Source organism: Protopterus annectens, chromosome 1.part0, assembly GCF_019279795.1.
Source record: "Protopterus annectens isolate FY-2018-M chromosome 1.part0, PAN1.0, whole genome shotgun sequence".
Taxonomy (NCBI): Eukaryota; Metazoa; Chordata; order Ceratodontiformes; family Protopteridae; genus Protopterus; species Protopterus annectens.
In genome coordinates, this window is record NC_056725.1 from 40,264,897 (window position 1) to 40,287,793 (window position 22,897).

At 38.4% G+C, this 22,897-nt stretch overlaps 1 protein-coding gene across 1 annotated transcript in view; it reads right to left on the reverse strand.

Moving 5' to 3' along the window:
- The window catches only part of PRKD2 (protein kinase D2), a 3,293,129-nt gene that overhangs the window by 2,305,895 nt on the left and 964,337 nt on the right, over nucleotides 1-22,897 (reverse strand). The window contains exon 4 of the mRNA XM_044081637.1: nucleotides 17,388-17,554. Coding sequence (XP_043937572.1) covers nucleotides 17,388-17,554 — 167 coding nt within the window. The remainder of the gene's footprint in view (nucleotides 1-17,387; nucleotides 17,555-22,897) is intronic.

Here is a 22,897-nt window from a genome sequence, read left to right on the forward strand (position 1 = left end):
TAAACCCTCAATTAACAATACTTTTCCTGGCCAAATCTCCTTTGCAAAAAACATGGTATGAACCTACAGGATGTAGAACCAAACACTGGTGTGGTTGTAAAGGTTATGTAAGAAATGGGAATACTGAAAGATAAAGTACAATGTTAAAATGTAGTTTATTAAGCAATCTCTGGACCTACAACAAGATCAAGGAGTCCACTTCCAATTAAAGCCTAGGTTTTACACATGGTCTCCAGCCCAATTATCTAACAAGAACTTGAAATAAGCTGTAGAAGTGACTTACCTGACTTTCAGTGGTAAGTTTCACTCTTAAGTTCTCCAAGACTATCCAATATCATGACAGGAATGGATTCCATTCCAAAGTCAAAGTATGATTAAAGTTCATGAAATTAGTATTGTTTCAATCTTTGTTATTAGCCAAAAGTGCTCTTTGTAGCACCAGCAATGTGCCCAGTAATGATTCCTCCTGCAATTCATACGGAGTCAGATGCATTGGTAACATATCTAAATATGACTAAATTATTTTTTGAGACTCATTGCTCCTACTACTATTGGAACTGTCTCTGTATATCGTTCTTCCACATTGCCCTCATTTCTGCCTGCAAATCCTGGTAGTTTATGACTTTGTCTCTCTGTATGTAAGACACTGTAATCACTGTGTGTGGCAATTTCAATGATCAATGCTACTTTTGTCTTCTTTTCCTGAAGTACTACATCTGCTTTTCTCACATTTATTTTTGAACTGTTGGTAATGGCTGATCCTATGTGATACAAAATTCATCATTTTCTATAATGCTTTGTGGCTCATGTTTCACAAAGTGACTCTTCTAATACTAAGGAAGTTTCTCTTGAGATTAGTGTCGATTTATGGATTTCAGCTTTCAAGGTATGACTTTGTGTGACATGCTCAGTGCTTAAAAATGATGTCTAAGGTACGTTGTCAGAGCATCAGAAACATAGTGTCCTGACTCTATTTATTGACATTTGTTTTCTGGAGAAGTCCGACTGGGTCAGAAACCCATTTTCAGTGGAGGCCCTGGGAGAAAAGCTCCACATAAAATACATAAAACATTTAACAGGTAATTATACATCTTGATTTCTGTTTGGATACGGATACATATTGTTTAGCTACATAGATATATTCTGACACAGAAACTTACTTGTTTAGTATGGTTGACTGGTTCATTCAGTAAATAGTAGCACCTTGCTGCATTCAGAAATACACATAGGCTTATTTTGTACAGAGTTGCACATTTACAGTTAGTTTTAGAGTTTTATAGAGTTGGTTTCAGATAAGGATTATTGGAATTGAGGGAGTGTAACAGCAGCAGAAAGAGCTGATAGGAGGGTGTGGGAGGTGACAGTGCACAGGAGGAGATGATGGAGGGTGTGGGTTAGGAATAAGAGGAGAATATCATTTTAATGTACATGGCATTGGGAGCAGACAGACAGGTTGCTAGGTAGGAGACTAGTTAAGCAGAGAAGATGGTGGGGATGCAAGTATTAAGTTTGGGGAATGAGCACAGGACAAAGTGAAGCAGTGGAGAGACATATGAAAAAGTAATTAGCATAAGATAAGAGCTAAAACATCAAAGTAGAGTTGCGGGGGGGGGGAGCAGGGACAGATATGGGTGTTGAGAAGATGTTTTTTTAAAGTGATTTTGAAGGGCCTAAAGCAGTCCAAGATGCTAATGTGTGAGGGGAGGGTATTCCAGAGTTTTGAAATACAGAGTATAGGCTTTTGCCAGCTCTTTTATTTGGTTTGTATACTTCTGAAAGTTATTTATTAGTGGAGTGGAGACTTCTGGATGGGTTGTAAGGTTGTATGATAAGCTTTAGAGGTGGGCAGCTGTCAGGTTTGTATATTACTTTATGAGCCTGGATTAGTTGTACACAGCTAATGTATTGGGAGAATTCTGGCCAATTTAATGTCTTGAGAGCATGACAGTGATGTGTGAGATGAGATAGGCCAATTACAAATTTGGCAATTTTATAGTAACAAAACTAGTTTTTGAGACACATGTGCAGGTTTGTTAGGATGAGGGCTCTGTATAATAGGGAGGGGGGAGTAAGTATGTATTGGCAAGTGTGTTTTTTTTTTGGTGGGGATATCTAGGTTTGTGCCTACAGAGTTTACCAAGTTTAAAGTGTGCATTTTTAATGGTGTTTAGTATATGGTATTCAAAGATGAGTTTATTGTTGATGGTAATGCCCAGCAGTTTTGCTTGGGTTACAATTTCAATTTCTGTGTTATTTACAGAAAATATTTTAAAGTCATGCAAAAGAAATTTCAGGGTGAACAATAACGGTTTGTTCTTTTTGAGGTTTAGCCGTAATTGTGCATCATTTACTCAAATTTCAACAGAGGAGAAAGCAGTTTGAGTCATTTTTAGGAGATGTTGAAGGTTACTGGAAGAGGAGATTATGGTGGAATCATTAGCATATTGAATAAGCCTGCTTTCCAGAGAGGGGCGTATTGAATAATCCTGGTTTCAAGAAAGCCAGTATGGAGATTATTAATAAAAATATTGATAATTGGGGGTCCAAAATGTTAGATATATATATTTAGAAACTTATAGTGCATGTAACACTTCTGCTGGTTAGAAAATATATACAGTAAAATATAAACATTTAAATGCATGTACATTTCTGTTCGTTAGTTTATGTACACAAAAGGGTTAAACTTTCCTCAGTTAGAAATATGCATGGTTTGGCATCCTGATGTGTAATACAAAATGCTCTGTGCCTAGTACAAGTTACAAGGAGAATTACAGATAAGAAACCCAGGTGCAGGGAGGGCTGTCGACAAAAACAACTTCCTAGCAGGAACGACTCCCTAAAGTTTAAGATCGTTGCATAATTCAGCTAGAAAACGAACACAAATTAGCTTATCAATGGACTGTTTGACATCAATCTAATTCCAATAGTATCAACATCAACATACTGCTTCATGGACAGGATCTGAATGGCACAGAAAAGTGTATATGAAGGGCACTGAAAGTAAATGATGGTAGATCTAATTTTTGTAAGATCTGGTACATGCAGGAACACATTTGTTCTGAAGTAAATGGAGAATGAAAAGCTATCCTCCATAATTGTACTGAAAGACTAAACCTGAGACATTAAAAGCTGCAAACTGAAACAGTATAGTACGTCATCTGTTACACAGATAAGTTATTTTATTAGTAACTGCGCATAAGTTAATACAGTGCTGAAAAATGTAACAGCAAGCAGCAAGCATCACTTAAAATATTTTTTCACAAGAATGGAACCTTGGGATACTCTGGTTTTGTTTATCAGATATTGTGATAGATTATTTTGCCATCGAACACACTGTTTCCTATTAGTTAAGTAGCTAACAAACCATTTTAGAGTTGGAGGTGAGCATACCAAAGTGGACAGTTGTACTAGTTTTTGATGAGATACTTATCAAATGCTTTGGATAAGTCCAGTGAGATAACTGAGGTTAGCTGGCTGGCATTCAAGGCTCTGTTTACATTATCTGTGAAAGATATAAGTGCAGTGGATGTACTGTGTCCTGGCTGTAAACCATGTTGAGAGGGAGAAATAAGATTGTTTTTGGAAAGATATTTTAGTAGTTGAATGTGAATGCACTTTTCAAGTATTTTATACAGAGAGGAGAGGACAGACATAGGACAATAGTTTGTAAGTTCATTGGGATTTCCACCTTCATGAAGGGGAGTTATGATAGATTATTTCCATACTTGTGGGACTTTAGATTCAGTGATGTACTGGTTAATTATTATACTAACTGGGTAGGCAATACAGTCTGCGGTGAGTTTTAGGTATTTTGAAGGGAGACTGTTTGAGGAGAGGGAGCAAGGTTTTAATTTAAGTAGAAGTTTATGTATTAGAGAGGTGGGGATAGGTTGTAGAGTAAAAGTAGATGTGTGGCTAGTGTGTGTGTGTGTGTGTGTGTGTGTGTGTGTGTGTGTGGTAGGGCTGTTTATGTTGCTAAGACTGTTTGGTAGGTCAGTTGGGGGGGATTTTGTGGAGAGGTAGGATTGTTTATAACTTTAAGTATGCAATCTAGAAAATGCGAGTTAAAGATGCTTGCTATTTCGAATGGATGTTTATCAAGGTGAAGGGTGTTGAGTGGATCCAGGGCTTAGGAGTTTAGAGATAGAGTCCCAGAACCTTTTGGATGTTTGCTTTGGTTGACAAGTTGTTTTAGAGTAATTTTTTTTTTGTCTGAGATGACTATTTTTTTTTGTTTTGTTAGATTTGTTGCACAGTTGTTTGTATATTAACAGGTTGGTATCACTTTTGTTTTGAAGCCAGTTTTTCCATGTTTGGACTATGGCCCTGGCTTCAAGGAGCAGCTTGGGCATTTAGCTGCACAGGCTGCTGTACACTCAGTCATGTGTGGTAAACCTAGTCTCCCAATGCTGTAATACCTTAAAGGGAATATCTGCATTATTTAGTCAATAAATTAAAATCAGCATATACCTCCAATGTAATGCAACCTTAGAATTAGTATATACAGCTGGGGTGAAAAAGGTGCAGTTTCCAAGGATGTAGGGGCATTGCTCTCTTCTGCAAAACACTTAAAAGCAATAATATTTTTACAGTGTCTGCATAATGGTCAAGATATCTGTCTTACAGACACATGGTGTAGGGGTCGATTCTCACATAGGTTAACTGGCTAGGCTTAAAATGGCCCACAAGGGCAGTTAAGCCTGGTACTAATCTATAAACCTATAAATGTGTAAACTTTGGCATAGTTAACTAAATGCTGCTTCAACAAAATGAGCAGAAGACTAAGTGAAACTTCAACCAAATTAATTCAATGTACAGTGATTCAGCCAAATTTGATTTGACAAACTGGCACAAAGTCCATACAAAGATGTCGATTTATTTCTCCTTAGTTGACCATGTTAATCCCACTTAGCTAATGGCTCATTTTCAGGGGAGACACTTAGTGGAATATATATTGTTAGGGGAAATTTGGACAGGGCATCAAGAAACTCCCCCTTCTCTTTAAGACAGTGTTTGTTCTGATCCTAACACAGTGGCAGCTGGGACAACAGCACTCAAGGAGATCCAAGATGGTGGACAGCAAATAGGTAAATGCCAATTGTGTTTGAGGCTCTATGGGATTCTGAGGAGATGTTTCAGAAAAATTTGTTTCTTCAGAAACAAACTTTCAAAACAACTATGGATGTTTTATTACAACCCTGTGGGAAGGCTGAGATATTTTGGGTGAATTATTGGAAAAGAGGTTTCATAGACTTCTGCGGTGGTGCAGCGGGAGCGTTGTTGCCTCACAGCAAGATTCTCCTGTTCGATTCTTGGCTTGGGAGTGCCTTCTGTGTGGAGTTTGCATGCCCCCCCCCCGCGGTCGAGTGGGCGTTCGAAAGACATGCGTTGAATGGGCGTGCCTTCGTTGAAGGTTGGGCGTCGGACTGGCAATTCGACACCATAAAAACCAACTGCCAATCATTAGCGGACCGGAGTTCCGCTGTGGCGAAGCCAAAAGACAAACAACAAAAAAACATTGGAAAAGAGGTTTCATGGGGTGAAATTATAAACAAAATTTAATCAGAAGAATCAGAAGCCATTTTAAAAGAAGACTGCCACAAAAAGAAATCATATGCTGGGACTTTTAAGTAATCTGCAGGGAAAGAGATAAGAGATGAACAGAGGAAAGTAAATGTCCATAACCAAAGGAAATTCATTGTAAGAATTCAGTACAAGGAAGAAAAAAAATTGACAAGTATGACATTTGGGTTAATTTAAGAGTCCCATTGGAAATGAAGGATCATGAGGTATGAGTTTTTACTCTTACTCATAAAGAAACATTTTGTGACATTATTTTTGAGACTGGCTCTGTTCTGGATTGGGGGGGGGGTTACAAAAAGAAAAAAAACTATAATCTATAGATCTCTTATGTGGTTAAAGCATTTCACAGAGAAAGAAAAAAGAAAATACATGTTTAATGCCAAACTGAAGTTGAAAATGGCTTTAAAGAGACATTTAATCAAGCTTTACAAAGATGTTACGGACATTAGCAAACAGAGGATGATGGACTAATGGATGGGACTGTCACACTGTACTGAAAATGGAAAATAAAATAAAAATGTTATTATCCCTACTACGATAAATGCAGACAGTAACAGGGGTGTTGTAAAATATTGGAGACACCATAAATCATCTTTTTAGTGGAAAAAATGATCACTTGATAAATAACTGTGATAACAAGAAATCTTACATTTGTAGAGAAATAGGTCATAATGCAAAAATGTATGAATTTAAATATTATTCATGGATGGATTGTAATCTAGAGAAAAAGATTGAAAAAGAGGACAAAAAGTTAGGATAGTATATGAAGAGAAAAAACTGTCCCAATAAAATATAAACTGGATACAAGAAAGCACAATCTGGGTACAACACAAATAAGGATAACAAGTAAAATGAATCTTAAGACATTACAGAAGAAGGTTGTGAAATAAGTGATAAGGAAGATATAAACTGGAAAATAATGAAGGGCAAAAATAATTCATTTAGCAAATGAGTAAGAAAGAAAAAAGTTTAAAAAAGATAAGTGTAAAAAAACTTAAGGAAACTGATAAAACAAATAAGATAAATACTCCAGATTTATATAATTTCTAGTAAGCTACAACACAGACAATGACAATTTTAGAGTTCTTTCACTAAATGTAAACAGTATTAAAAATAAGAAGAATAGGCATCCTTAATTAGTGTAGTAAGTGTGATGTTGACATAATAATATTGGGAGATGTAAGATTTTTGACACAAGAAGGGAGATTACAAACTTTGAGGAGGAGATGCAATATGGAACCTAGGAAAAGAACTATGTACTGGCATAGTTATACTTTGTAAAAAGTCAGTGAAAATATTGAACATAACATTGGTAAAGATGGGAAGATTAATTAAATATAGTCTAAAGGCAAACGGATATCACGACTATCGTAAGGGAAATTGTCGATGATATTATAAACAGGACTGAAGAAGCCAAGTTTATGATAGGAAATTTAAATAAAGCATTTTATACAGTACAACATGAACTTTTGTGAACAATTATGGAAGAGTATAACATTAGTGAGAAAACTGAGAATGCATGTTGTTCACCATATAATAAAAATAAAGAAAGATTTTTATTGAATGGATGGTTAAGCAAATAGATATAAAGAATGGCATAATGCAGGGATGCCCTAGGAGTACCACATTATTTGCATTCATTACGAATGCATTAGTTAGATTTGTAAATTTGCATATGAAAGGTGCTACTTGCATTACTAATGAAGGGATACAAATTCTGGTTTTTGTTTACTTATGCAGATAATATATTCATTTGAAGAAACAAAGTCAAAATGAAAGAAGTTACATGTTATGTAGATCAATGTTTAAACATAACAGGCATGGCTTTAAATAAAGAATAAAGTAAGGGACCGGGTAATATAATAATTTATTTATTTATTGACATTTGTTAACCGGGTTTGTCCAACTGGGCTTGTGGCCCATTTTCAGTGGAGACCCGAGGAGAAAAGCTCCGGTAATACATTTTAAAACAAGTACAATTTTAAACAATATTGATATAACAGCATTTATAGCAAAACGATTCACATATGTTGGGATACATACATAAAGTTAAAGTTGCATTAAAAAGAAGCCAAGTAACAACTTTACATTGATATAGTTCAATAGGTCAACAATGAACATTTTTTATTTGTATAAAATTGTGCAAATGCATAGTAGACACATTGGAGAGAGAGGTGTAATGTACTAAGTATGGTCCTTTTGAGGGTACATAAAGGGAAGGAAGACTAGATAGGGTCATGGCAAGGGCAGGTTCTGGAATTGAGAAAATAAGCTTTTAGTTCATTTTTAAAGCGTGAGGTGTGGGAGATTGAACGTAAGTCAAGGGGAAGTTTGTTCCAAGCATGGGCAAGGGAGTGTTTGTAGAGTAGTTTGCCTACTGACCTTTTTGGGTAGTAGATATCAAGGAATTGTTGGTTAGAAGTACAGAGGGTCCGGGATGGGATGTAGATGGAGACTAAGGAAGATAGAGATGGACAGAAGGAGGGTTTATAAAGAATAGAGTGTAGCATACGAGATTGATAAGATAGCAGAAACTGGGGAAGTTCAAGCCATTGAAGAGAGTTTAAAGAAATGCAGTGGTGTGAGTTGTATGGGGAGTTAGTAATGAATCTGGCTATTTTACGGTAAGTCTGTTGCAGTTTGTTTAGAGTGGAGGCCTGGATATTGGTAAGAACTGGGGCGGCGTATAAGAGGGAGGGGAGGAGGAGTGCCTGGCCCAGGGAAAGTCTGGATTCAGGGGTTAGGAATTTTTTGTTCCGATATAGCAGACCTAGTTTCTGGTTTGTTTTTTTTATACAGTGGAGTATGTGTAGGTTGAACTTGAGTTTGTCATCAATAATGACCCCTAGGAGTTTTGTGTGGGTGTCAGGTTGGATATTTGTATTGTTAGAAGATGTAATAAAAAAGGAGGTTTTGTGATGAGAAAGAGAACGGGGAAGGAAAAGTAGGAGTTTGGTCTTTTTGGGATTTAGGATCAATAGGTTGTGAGAGAGCCATTGTTTAGTGGATAGTAGGACCTGTTGGGTCAGGGAGTGTAGTTCAGGAATGTTATTTGAGATGGATAGAAGTGTGGAGTCGTCGGCATACTGAATAAAGGAGGATTCTTTGCATGAGGTGTAAAGATCATTGGTGAAGATGTTAAACAAAAGGGGTCCCAAGATGGAGCCTTGGGGAACACCAGTGGAGATGGGAAGGAAAGGTGAGGAGGATGAGAGCCATTTGACAGATTGTTCCCTGCCAGATAGGTAACTATTAAACCAGGCAAGTGCGGAGGGGGATAGGTGGAGATTTGTGAGTTTGGATAGTAGTAGAGGATGAGAGACAGTATCGAAGGCTTTGGAGAGATCTAGGAAGAGATAGGAAATTAGTTTATTGTTGTCTAGGACCTCTGCAATGATATGAGTGAAGGAGAGGAGGGCAGTGGTGGTGCTGTGGTGAGGACGAAATCCATGTTGGGTAGGGTATGTAAGTGGTGTGTGAGGAGGTGATTGAGAAGCTGTGAGTGAATACATTTTTCTAATATCTTGGAGAGGGGGGACAGAATGGCAATAGGTTGGTAGTTTGTGGGGTCAGTGGAGTTTCCACCTTTATGAAGAGGGATAGTGAAGAAAGATTTCCAAAGGGTGGGGACAGTTGATTCCAGAATAGATCGAGTAATTAGTATAGATACAAGATAGGCAATTGAGTCAGCAGCAAGTTTGAGGAATGTAGGAGATAGATTGTCAGTGGAAGGAGAGCAAGGTTTTAGCTTGAGTAGAGAGATTTGATGCAAGTAATGGGAACTGGCTCAAAAGAAAACAAAGTTGTGTTAGTGGGACATGGAGAGGTGGGTGTCGAAGTAGAGTTTGGCTTAGAGGTTACCAGATTTTGGATGGAAGAGATAAAGTGTTTATTCAGGAGGGTAGCTGTTTCCTGAGAGGAAGAGTTAGGGTATGGGTAGGGATTTGAGGGCTTTCCAGGATAGAGGATGTTGATGAGAGTTGACCAACATTTTTGAGGATTGGATTTGTTGTTAAGCTGAGCAGAGCTATAGTATAACTTTTTGTCATTAGTTGTATGTTTTTTTTGCAAGGTTCCTCAGTTGCCTGTATTTTTGAAGAAAATGTGGTTGTTTAGTTTTAGTCCAGGTTTTCCAAGCATGATCTCTTTGTTTCATAAGGGACCTAGTCTCTTTGGAGAGCCAGGGAGCATGGTTTGATTTTACTCTGATCTTCCTAGAGGGAGCTAAGGAGTTAATAAAGACGGAAGAACTATATTTTTCATTGAAAGAAATATCAGTTAGGATTTTGGGGGTAAAAACGTAAGTGAGGAAGAATGGAATAGGATAATAGATTAAATAAAGGAGCTTTGTTGTTTTGGAAATCATACACACTGTCATTTAGTAAAAAGGTTTATTTGATTACTTCAATTCTAGGGAAAGACTGCATATTTAGCTAGTGTCTCTATGTTGTAGTATTTCTTTTTCATAGATTATTGACAAGTATTTTTTTTATATGGGGTTTGAGATTGAATCCAGTGAGGAGAGGAGTCAAATATATGGATAAGGAAGAAAAAGCAGAGAGTAAAAAGGAAGTAGAATGGCAAGATTGTTTATGGAGATTAATGATTAATAAATTATGAGTAAAAGGAAATATGCCATATAAAAAGTCAGTGAAAAAATGTGTACATGTGGTAAAGAAGAAACTATTGAAAACACATTTTCTTACAATGAACAAGAGTTGCAAAATTTCTGAAAAAAAATTATATGAAGAACAATTCTTTGAAAATGTAAAGGAGGTAAATGAAATAAATATGGATATGATTATGTATGGCTATTATAAGACTAAAAATAAACAATATGCTTGTAAAACCATCTTTAATCTGTTTTACTTTCTGGGGACCATTTGTAATGAAAGGATAGATGAAATCATGGTTAATGTAAATGGAGACTAGTAGTAAATTTAAGAAAAATTAGATGGTCGTTCAGGAAAAAAGGGGGGGGGGGTCAAATAAGGATAATGAAATAAAAGTCTAACAATGAAAAGTAGGATATTTATGACTGTATGAAAATAACAGAAAGGAATGAAAAACTGCACACTATATAAACTATAAACTTGTAAGTTTTTAAATAAAGAATCCCTACATTTTACTATAAGTGCCGTGGAATGTTTTGCATCTACCTGAGCTACCATCAACTCAGACAGATAGGACTTAGGTCTAACATCTCATCTACAGGATTATGCACTTGGGAGTACAGCACCTCACTTATGTTGCACTGCAGTGTCATAGCATTCCATCGACCTGGTCTGCGAATAGAACCCACAGCTGCTATGCTAAAAGTAAATGTGCTACTTGTTGCTCCATTGACACTGCCTACTGTGTTTAATCTGTGATTGGGTGAAAGAACTTCTGGTTGAGCCCACATTTATTTATTTATATTTGTATTTGTTGTGTATAATGAAAAACAGACAAAAAAAGCCTTTTACCACCACCAGTAAAGCAATGTAGGGTATGTTTTATGTCAGAAAACTGCAATGTCAAGGATAGCAACAAAGATAAAAGATAATGATTAGCAAGACGCCAGTTAACATTTTGGCCAACAAAACACAGTCAAAACTGAAACAGCATTCTGTGTTTACATGGAGTTAGTTAAATCCAACCAGACAAAACTGGTGGGTGTGCAGGCTGAAGTCTCAATTACAATAAACAAATAAATACCTACCAATATACATACATGCATGAAAAAAAATAAACACACACACACACACATACACTTTTGTCACATAAGATGCACTCTGCAATATGTCAATGAATACAAAGTAGACCTAGGAAACACCACTGATTCCTGCTTCCATCCACACCAGAAATATTTGTTAACACAAGTGTTCCTAACTCCATAATTGTTGCTTCGTATAAAATAAAAAAACTATTACCATCTTAAACTGTTTCAAACTTCATTCCTAGTGACATGCATAATGTATTTCATTATAAATAAATTACATCTACTGCCAATCTTACATTCAGTACTTCTTTTGTGGAGGTATAAAGTACAGTTGTGTACCTACCATAAATGTAGATGTTCCAGTGTATTCACTGTTGCAGTCATTACACTTGGGTTATCCTGCTGGCAAGCAACCCGCAGTCGGCCTGAATTCCAAAGTCCTGGTCCGGTGTCAGTTGCTGTTGCCTCTTCCCTGACGTCAGTGCGCCAGGGGGTATAAAAGATGAAGCTGACGCCATTTTCTTCAGTTTTTCTTGTCCCAGATCTCAGGTGCCCCCAAAAGGGTAGGCTGTAAAAATTATGATCATAAAAAAGCATGCACATAACCTTCATCTACAAGCAAATACACCACATAGGTTGTATAGAATAGATAGATACAGATAAGTCCCAGCAAAGAAAAAGGAGGATGGTGGGAGGGTAACCTGGACTGCAACAGTGAATACACTCGAACACCTACATTTATGGTAGGTACACAACTGTACTATGTTCATCATGTTTCACTGTTGCAGTCATTGCACTTGGGTTGAATCCCAAAGGTGAGGTTGTTCAGCTGGGCCTAAATAGAGTTAGGAGTGGCTATGAGGCCCTGCAGAACTGCAGTGGCAAAGCCTGCTCTGGATTTAGTTTAGAGAGGTAAATTGTAGTGCTTTGTAAAAGTGTGCACTGAAGTTCATGTTGCAGCCTCCAAAATATCCTTGGTTGGTACTCCTCTGAAGAAGGCTGCTGCTCTGGTAGAATGTGGCCTAATGCCCTTGGGCACTGATTTGCCATGTTGTGAATAGCAGAAACTAATGTAGTGGCCTATCCATTTTGAAATGGTCTGCTTTGAAATGGGTTTTCCCTTGGGAACCTGCAGCATATGCCACTAAGAGTTGTTCAGTCTTTCTGAAGGCTTTAGTCTTGTCCAAGTAGATGCATAGCTGTCTGTGTATGTCCAAAGTATGCATAAGTCTCTCCCCCTTATTCTGTGGGCTTGGATAAAAGGTAGGCACATGTATGGTTTGGTTAAGAGCCACGCTGAACACTATCTTAGGCATAAATGTGGGGTTTGTCCTTAGAGAAACCCTGTCCTGATGGAAAATAATGAAAGGTTCCACAGCCATTAGTGCCTGTAACTCTGAGACCCTTCTTGCTGAAGTTATTGCTAGGAGAAGAGCGGTTTTGCATGACAAGTATTTTATCTCTGCTGTACTGGCTGGCTCAAAAGGAGGCAGTGTGAGTTTTTCCAAGATAAAGTTGAGGTCCCATGTAGGCAGTGGAGCTCTCCTTGGAGGTCTTATGTTTTTGGCCCATCTGAGAAACTGTCTTAACAATGGATGAGAAAAAATAGGTGGGTCCGTATTGTAATGAGCTGAAATGGCAGAGGCATGGATCTTAATTGATGAGAAGGATAGGCCTTTGTCCAGCATCTCAGTTAGGTACTGCAAAATCTGAGGAATATTTGGTTCAAGCAAGTCAATTCCCTGCACTTGGTTCCAAGCACAAAATCTCTTCCATTTTTCTGCATAAGATTTTCTGGTATTGGGCCTCCTGGCCTCCAAAATAACATCCATAACTGCTTTAGAGAGAGGTGTGTTCTGAATGATTACATTATCCGCCATGCAGCCAGATTTAGGGTTTAGAGTTGGCTGTGCAGGATCTGATTGTTCTGTTGGATCAGCAAATGAGGTATTAGAGGCAATGTCCAGGCTGGGCCTTAAGACAAGCTCTTTAGAATTGGGTACCAGTGCTGGCGTGGCCAGTCTGGGGCAATCAGTATCATTTATGGCTTCTCTTGTCTGACCTTTAGGAGTACCTTGGAGAGAAGAGGCAGAGGAGGGAAGGCATATACTGTAAGGGCTTTCCAGCTGAATGAAAGGGCGTCCACGTTCCATGCTTGCTTGTGGTAAGTCCGAGTGCAGAATCTTTGTAGCTGGCAGTTGTGAGGGGAGGCGAATAGATCTTTGTCTGGGCATCCCCATTTCCCTGTTATCATGATGAAGATTTGTGGATCCAGTTTCCACTCGTGAGGATCCATGAGGTTTCTGCTTAGTTCGTCTGCCAAACTATTTGTCTTTCCTGGCAGGAATTGTGCTTGCAGATGTACTTGATAAGTCAATGCTGTGTTCCACAAAGTCATGGCTTGTCTGCAGAGGGGGTAGGAATGTGTTCCCCCTTGCTTGTTTATGTACCACATGACTGTAGTATTGTCTGTTTTTATCAGTAGTTGTCCTGGATGAAGTAGGTCCTTGAAGGCTGTCAGGGCATTTTGTACAGCTAGCATCTCTTTTTAATTGATATGAAGATGCATTTGGTTTGTGGGCCATGTGCCCTGAATACATTTTCCTGCAATGTGCGCCTCCCCCAGGCATAATCTGATGCATCTGGTGTAAGTGTCTGCCTGGCAGTGGGTAAGATGAATGGCTGTCCTTTGGTGTGGTGACAGGCCAGTGCCCACCATTGAAATTCCTGTTGCAGGCAGGGAATGAGAGTAATTACTGTTTCCAGGCTGTGGCAATGTTGAGTCCAAACACTTTTTAGATACCATTGTAGTTTCCTCATATGCAGTCTTGCATATGGAATTAGTAGAATGCAGGATGCCATGCAGCCCAGAGCCTGCAGAATTTTCCTTGCAGATAACTGGGTCTTTGTTGCCATGTCTTTGAAGTAAGTAGTCAGATGCCTTTGTTTGTCTGGTGTGAGATAAGCCATCTGGGAAGTTCTATTTAAGCTTGCACCCAGGAATAGTATCTCTTGAGAGGGCACTAGTTTTGATTTATTTTTGTTTACTGTGTACCCTAGGCAAATTAGTAATCTTTTTACAAACGCCAGATGCTGTAGTAGAATATCTTTGTCCTTTGCTTGAATAAGGCAGTCATCCAAGTAGGGGTATATTTGAATTCCTCTTTGTCTGCAAAATGCAATTACTGGTGCCAAGCATTTTGTGAAGACCCTGGGCACAGTAGATAAGCCAAAGGGCAGTGCAGAGAATTGGTAGTGCATTGAGCCAGCTATGAATCTGAGGTATCCTCTGCAAGTTTGTCTGATTGGGACATGCAGGTATGCCTCTTTGAGGTCCAAAGTTACAAGCCAAGCCTTCTTGTCCAGCATGGGCAAAAGCTGCTGTAGAGTCAACATTTTGAATTTTGGGACGTCCAGAAAAGTATTTAGTATAGACAGGTCCAGAATTGGTCTCCAGGCTTTGTCCTTTCTTGGTACTAAGAAAAGTCTTGAGTAAAATCCTTGTCCCTGCTCTTGTTGTGGCAATGGCTGAATAGCCCCTATGTCCATGAGAGATGAAACTTGTTTTTGTGCCTCTTGCCATTGATTGCGTAGCAGGTCTGGCATACCTTTTGCCTTTGGAAGGTTGTGAAAGTGGAGCATGTATCCCTGAGAGACTATATTTAAAACCCATTTGTCCTGGGTGATCTTGTGCCAGTTTTGTGAAAAAAGTGCTAGCTTTCCCCCTAAGGGTGCTACCAAAAAATAAGTGCTTGGCATTGGCAGAGGGAAGTCATTGGGACTGTTTTCTGTAAAGCTGTGATTTGTCTTCTCCGCTTTTGGAGGTAGAAGCACCCCATTGTTTGGGCCTGCATGAGCCCTAGGGCTGTTGCCTGCCTCTAGGGCGTCTGAATCTGCCTCTTTGTGGTCTGTCTGACACTGGAAAGGACCAATTCTTAGAGGGCCAGTTCCTGCTAAATCTGGGTAGCTGTACCTGTAAGAAATCCTTTACTGTCTGCATAGATTTTGCCTTATCCTCCATTTTCTTTAACACCTCCTCTGCCTTAACACCAAACAAAGTCTCCTTTACTGTCTGCATAGATTTTGCCTTATCCTCCATTTTCTTTAACACCTCCTCTGCCTTAACACCAAACAAAGTATCATGCTGTAATGGAGCATCCAATAATTTTGTTTTAACATGATCAGGCAGATTCTGTTCCTTTAACCAGGCATGCCTTCTAACAACAGAACCTGTAACAGCGGCCCTGCACGAGGCCTCCAGTGAATCATAGCCACATTGCAAAGTATGTTTTCCCACTTGTTCAGCTGCATGCAATAAATCCTGCAAATCTTTGTTCTCAGTACATTCAGAATGTCAGCATTTTTTGTTTAAACAAAGACATTAAATATTGCTGATATTTGAGCATATGAAACTGACAATTTAAAGCTCTTACAGCCAAGGTAGCAGAAGTGTAAACTTTTTTTCCCTCATCTGTCCAAAGCCCTAGAATCTCGGTCTGAGGGGACAGAGTTTTTGGCAGAAGCGGCCTTGACCCCTTTGGGACCCTGTGAGATAGTTTGTGGGTCAGCAGCAGGGTTTTTGTAAAGAAATTTATGGGTGTCTGGGACCCTGTAGTATGGCTGGCTTGACAGGGGCAGGAGGTAAAGAGTCTGGAGACAGGCCGGACTCTGAGAAAACATCATCTACTATGTCTAGAACAGGGGGAATTGCAAGAGGTCTGTGCTGAGGAAGTAAAAGAACATTTCTAAGTCTTTTCTTAGAATCGGAATAATCCTGGCTCTCCCAATGGAAATGTTCCCTCATGGTATGCAGGATTTCCCCAAAAGAATAGTCCTCCGGAGGAGAAGCTGAAGGAATAGAATCTTCAGCATCAGAATCCTCATAGGGAGGAACAGAATATCCCTGATCAGAAGAGGAATCAGAGGAAATGGAAACCTGATCAGAGGAATCATATTCAGTATCTTGCCTAGGCCTCTTATCAGGAGGGGGATGGGAACCCCTGAGCAAAGTAATTAGGTCTTCGGCCATTTTGAGCATCTATTTCTTAGGCATAGAAGCCAGTCCTGGAGAATGCGGTTCTGGTTTTCTTGTCTTTAAAACTGTTTTAGACTTTGTCTTGGAAGCTGAAGTAGGCTTTATATAAAGTTGTGTAGGTCTGAAGACACCCTCAGAAACCAATGCCTGCTCAGCGGCTCCGGACCCATCTGAGGGATTAATTTCCGAAGGACCAATACCTTGAGTATCCAGAGGCCTAGCTGTCTCCACGTGGGAGTCGGAGGCAGCCTGTGGCTTTGAGGTAGCGGGAGTCAGGGGCTGCGAAATGGCAACTGGCCTAGAAGAGACTTAGCCGTCAGTTTTGGACCTCGGATGCTTGTCCTTGTCTTTATCCTTGCGTTTTTTATGAATTCCGGTCGTCGGTTGTTCCGACGGTATTATGTAGTTAAACCTTCTGCCAAAATAATGAAAAGCAAAATCGTACAGACGCTTAATAGTGCGTTGGTTAAATCTAGCACAAAACCGACAACTAGCAACATCGTGGTCAACGCCTAGGCAAGGAATACAGTAAGAGTGGAAATCCTTATGAGGTATTTGCTTCCCACAAGAAATACAATTGTTAACTTTTTCTGACATCGGTCTGGAGCAAGAAAAAAGTTTTCCCAACTGGGTACTTAGCTTTATTGAAGACTTTGGATCTGAAATTCGATTTCGAAAATCTCAGGAGTCAGCCGACCGGCGCTTGTGAACTGCTTTTGCTTCGGGCACCGCGTGGCAAGAAAGACTGGAGAAAATGGCTTTGGCTGCATCTTTTATATCCCTGGCGCACTGACGTCAGGGAAGAAGCGACGGCAACCGACGCTGGACCAGGACTTTGGAATTCAGGACGACTGTGGGTTGCCTGCCAGCAGGATAACCCAAGTGTAATGACTGCAACAGTGAAACACGATGAACCTCAGAAATGTTACACAACAAAATTATACACATCAAGTTCAAGTTTCTAGAAATGCAGTAAAAATAAATGTCCAAAGTAATAAAAGCAAGGCTCCCTGCAGTACAGCCAGACGTCCATATACAGTTATGCCTGTAGAAAACAAACTGTCTTACTGCATAGAATTCATCAGGTGTGCAGGGCAACGACTCTGTAGTAGACAGTCGCAATGAGCTGGTGCTTATCATGGATGATGATGACGATGAAAGTCTTCTTTTCTTTGCCCCACTGCAGTTGTTAGGAATGCTAAACGCACAGCGTTTGTGATAATTTAGCCCACAACCTGCAAAAACATTTTCAAAAAATACACATACAAGTCTTAAATTTAAGTAAAAAAAAATCAAAATTGAAGAAAAACAATTTTAAGCATTAATTCTGAAGCTGAGGGAGACCACTGAAATTTCTGTATTGTCTTGTTTTTATAGCCAGCCTGCCAAACACATCATATAAAGTAAAATCACAACTGGGGAGCAAAGCTGCAGATGGGGAGGGAAGTATCTGAATCAGTTATTTATAGTGCGTTATACAATAGATATAATCAGGGTAACAAGAGTTAAACAGTTATAACAATAACACAAGGCAGTAAATGCTACCATGCAATCCATCCATCAGTCCATACTCACTAGTACATCCACCTATTACAGAGTGGTAGTGAACAGCTGACACCAACACTACTGCTTACCAGCCAATGGGCTACAAACTTAAGAGAATTAGGAGCACAACAAGGTGATGTAGTATATAAACCTGGGGTATAAATGTACTACCACAACACAAAAGGTCAAAGAAAAAAAACAAGAGTTCACTATTGAGGCACTAGGTTCATTTGAGAGTTGGATGGTAACAGCTATTACGGCAGCAAAGTCACATTTTTTTAAGAGTGCACTAAAATCAGAAAATAATGAAGCACCGTGAATAAGTGTATTAAAACTAATGAGAAAATATGGAAAGTGTTACTGTTCAGCTGGATATTAAATGCAGATTGGGGTAATCTAGTAAAAGCTATTACAATGCATTATATGACACAGCAACTTGCTTATGTAGGTTGAATTTATGTATTTGTGTGTGTGTGTATGTATGTATGTATGCTAATTGGGTAGGTAGACTTCTGCATGGGCATTTTTAGCAACACCTTACACAACACTATCCACAAAGAACAGTAACACAGAGAATACACAAAACTACATCAGCAATGACATAACCAAGGTTAACTTTAAACATCTGCAGAAATAATCAAGATCTGTGCAGCAAAGTAGAGCTTAGCGTACTTCTGATGAAAACTGTCAAAATTCCTGATGCATCAATAAACCTGTTACATGTGATTCCTGTAGCTTTGTGAAATTATACTACTAGGTGATTCTGGACCATACAATTAATCTGTGCTTTCAACCCTTTCTATCCATACATGAAAGAATTGTTAATTGTTTGCAGTTATAGAGCATAAAAAGCTCCCATACAATGCAGTGGTCAAGTCAATTAGCTCATGAATTAAATCATTTTGCTAGATAATGCCTCACCAAAATTTTAACACAATATAGGAAGGAACTTAAAAGATTTTTTACTACTACTGCGCCAAGAGGTACAGACACTCCTGTATATATAACTGAAGAAACAAAAACAAATTTGCTCATGGTCAAATAATCAAATTAGTTACATTTACCATTATACAAAAAATCCACTGCACATCTCTCAACCATTTAAAATGTTCCAGAATATCCCTGATTTTGCCCTGTTCTTCATAATTTGTTTAGATATGAACATCAGTCAGACATTAAAGTGTTATACTTTTTATTGCTCAAAAAATTCTAAGTGAATCAGAGTGATATATAAAAAGTATGCTTATCCCTTTTTTTTTTTTGCTTTGTCTACAGTTATTTTGTAAACACCTTTACTGAATTATCACTTGTGACATAGGCAAATTTACATTTATATAAAAGTAGTCAAACTGTATTAAGTTCACGTTTACAAACATACTTCACATATATCGCTGTATATCATATAATCTAAGTAGCATTACATAAAATATTCAATTCCTGCCACTTTTTTAAACAAGAAACATCTTTATTAAACCATTACTTACTAAATGGGCAATCATACATTTATATAAATGAAAACAAAGCACACTGGCACAATTCGGGTTGCAAGCATTTTACATCACAAACCATACTGACTCCCAGTTGCAAACATTATGCATCACTTAGAATCTTCCCAATCATTTTCACTCGAGCATTACATAGCTCACTTAAGTCCTGCCTTCTTATAAACATCATTAATCCACTGTATCTATTTTTCCAACAATTTCCATTTTTTTCCTATGTTTTGTTGGCTTAGTTCTTAGGATATTTTCTACTATTTTACAGATATAATACTCTATACGATTATTTTTATTCTCCTTAAAGGCCTGCATCCAAAATCAGTCTACTTGTTTCTTCAGCTTCCCCCTATTTCTACTTAGAATTATAGTTTCCTGCTTGTGCTATGTATAGGAGCTTTAACAGTGTAGCTCTGAAATACCCCTTCAAATCGGGTAATCACAATCCGCCTTTTTCTACTGGAAGAATCAGCTTATTCCACTTGACTCTTTCAGTCTTCCCCTCACAGATAAAATCCTTCAGCTCTTTATTAATTGCTATCCACAACTTCTCCTCTGGTTGATAAAAAATATGTCTGACCTGTGTACAAGACTAATGGGATTAAAAAACATTTTAACTGCTTGTATCTTACTCATACCACATAACAAAGCTTCCATTTTCTCTGTTTTTGTATAATCTTTTGTTTAGTCTCTTCCCACATATCCTTAGTTTTGTCTAGAATTGTTGAGCACAGATGTTTTTATTTTATATTACATTTGTTTACCGGGAAAGTCTGACTGGACACAGGTCCATTTTCAGCAGAGGCCCGGGAAGAAAAGCTCCAAATAATGTACAGTACATGAAGGACACACAAGAGGAAGCATATAAGAATACATATGAGCACAAATTAGAGTGTACATATAATCATATATACAGCTATAGTACATAATGCATTATACATGATGATAGAAAGTAACTAGACAGGTTCTGTAGAGTACATATTACTGAATCTGAAGGGCACATATCAATGGATAGACAGGTGTACTGGTAGGATACAGGTATTACTTAATGGAATCTATTAGCAGTGCAGTGAGGTGATTAGCCAGGGTTGTGGCATGAACAAAGCCAGTTGATTGCATAGTAGGTTTTTAGGAGTCTTTTAAATTCGGAAATAGAGGTGGTGGAAGTAATTAGGAAGGGAGTGAATTCCAGGTTCTGGCAGTAATGCAGGCAAAGAGTGATTTACCCATATCATTTTTGTGTTTGATGACATTTAAGAGGTTTTGGTTACTAGATCTTAAGGCTCTATTGGTGGTATAGGGCTGGAGTGCTGGGGTTTTATCAGGAAGGTGGTATAGTTTGTGTGCTACTGATAGTTGGTTCAGTAGGAGTAGCTGAGGTAGTTCAAGCCAGTTGAGCTGCTTGAGGGAATGACAGTGGTGGGATCTATAAGAGGCACCAGTTGCAAACTTGGCTATCTTGTTATAGCAAGATTCCATGTTGTTTACTTCGGTGCAGTTAAGATTAGTCATGATGGGGGAGGCATAAAGGAGGATGGATAAGAGATGAGTTCTTGCAACAGTGACTTTGGCATGTTCAGTGATAAACTGTCTATTTCTATAAAGGAGACCAAGCTTTTTGTTAACTTTCTTGATTGTTTGTACTATGTGTATGCTGAATTTTAGATTGTCTATTTCAACACCTAGCAGTTTTGAGTGTGTAGTTGGGGAGATTTGGGTATTATCTTTGGATCTTATGGTAAATACATTGTTGAGGGAAAGTGATCTGCCGGGACTGAAGAGAATAAGCTTGTTTTTTTGGGGGGTTAAGAATGAGCTTGATGTTTGTGAACCATGCATCAACTAAGGTAAAGTTATTTTGAGTTAGGGTTTTGTAGATCATTTAGGGTGGGGTCGGCACATGTAATGGTGATGTCATCTGCATATTGCACTATTGAGGCTGAGAGGGAAGATGAAGCTATTTTGTTTGTAAATAGGAAGAAAAGCAGGGGGACGAGGATGTATCCCTGAGGGACACCTATCGACACTGGTAATAGGGGGGATAGTTGGTCTTGCCATAGGACTGCTTGCTGATGGCCTGAAAAGTAGCAGTTGAACCGTGACATAGTGGAGGAGCTTGTGTTAAGGGTAGATAGTTTTGAGAAGCATATTATGGTTAACCATATCAAAGGCTTTAGATAAATATAAACATATGGAGGATACGAATAGTCTGTTGCTTCTATGCTGATTGACTATGTTGGTAAATGAGAGTAATGCTGTGGTGGTGCTATGGGAAAGGTCTAAAGCCATGCTGATATTTGGACAGTAGATTGCTATTTAGGAGGTACTGCATTAGTTAACTATGAACTACTCACTCTAGAATTTTTGACAATCAAGATAGAATTGCAATCGGGCGATAGTTATTGAGCTCAAGGGAGTTACCTCCTTTGCGGAGTGGGATAATATTTGATATTTTCCACGAGTTAGGAACCTTGCATTCTGATATTGCTCTACTTATGAGAATGGACATGGAATGTTGGGATGGAGTAAAGATCCTCTGATTATCTCTGTAAAACACAAATATTCTTCCTTTACAGATAACATTTTATGATGGTTAATTTAAAAAAAAAAGCTGTTTCTTTCTGGCCATGTCTAAACTGGTCTTTCTTTGACCATCCCCTATCACAAGATTCTCGGTCTCTTCATTTCTGACCTGATTAGAGCACAGTGTTGTTTTACTGGTTGGGTGGTTTTCTCTCCCTACTGTCTGGGAAATCTGACGCATAAAAGCATATTTTTTCTTACTAGCTAAACAGCTAAAGACTGATTTATGTTCTTTTCCTACATTAGATTTATTTCATTTTCATTTACTTGTATCACATAGCTCTTTCTTCCAGGTTTTCATAGGACAATCCTGTTTAGAGTAAGGCTGAGGCCTGAAATAAACAGGAAATGTCTTAATATTTTACAAGGATACTTTCTAGCTTTCCATTAAGCATTGCTGGAAATTATCATATATTTCAGGCATGGGCAATAATGATCTTCTAGCCTGCCAATACACCATAACAATTATTCCCATAGTAAGGGGTCCAGGTTGCTCTTAAAAATATCTAAGCTAGTACTTGCTTTAATGTAATTTGGTCGTCCATCCCATGCATCAATTACTCCCTCAGAAAAGCAATTAGTACAGCTCTCATTTCTACATAAACTTCTACACAGGTTGTCTAATGATTCTCTCCATTTTGATAACCCCAACCACTCCCAGAGGCAGTGGTTTCCAAATGCCTATATACCTGAATAAGGTCTCCTCTTAAATAACTATATGATAAACTGAATAAGTTCACATATTTTAGTCGTTCATAATAACAAATTTTCACATTCCTTTATGCCCTTTTTATGTTTTAACTATACTCCAAATTACTCTCACTTTTTTCTAACAAGGTTTCCACATTATTTCATACTCAAGTTTGGATCTAATGCAACTAACAAAACAGGATTTCATCATTTCTGATTTCTTAAACTTTACAAAATCTTTTTATGCAACCTATTGTTCTACAA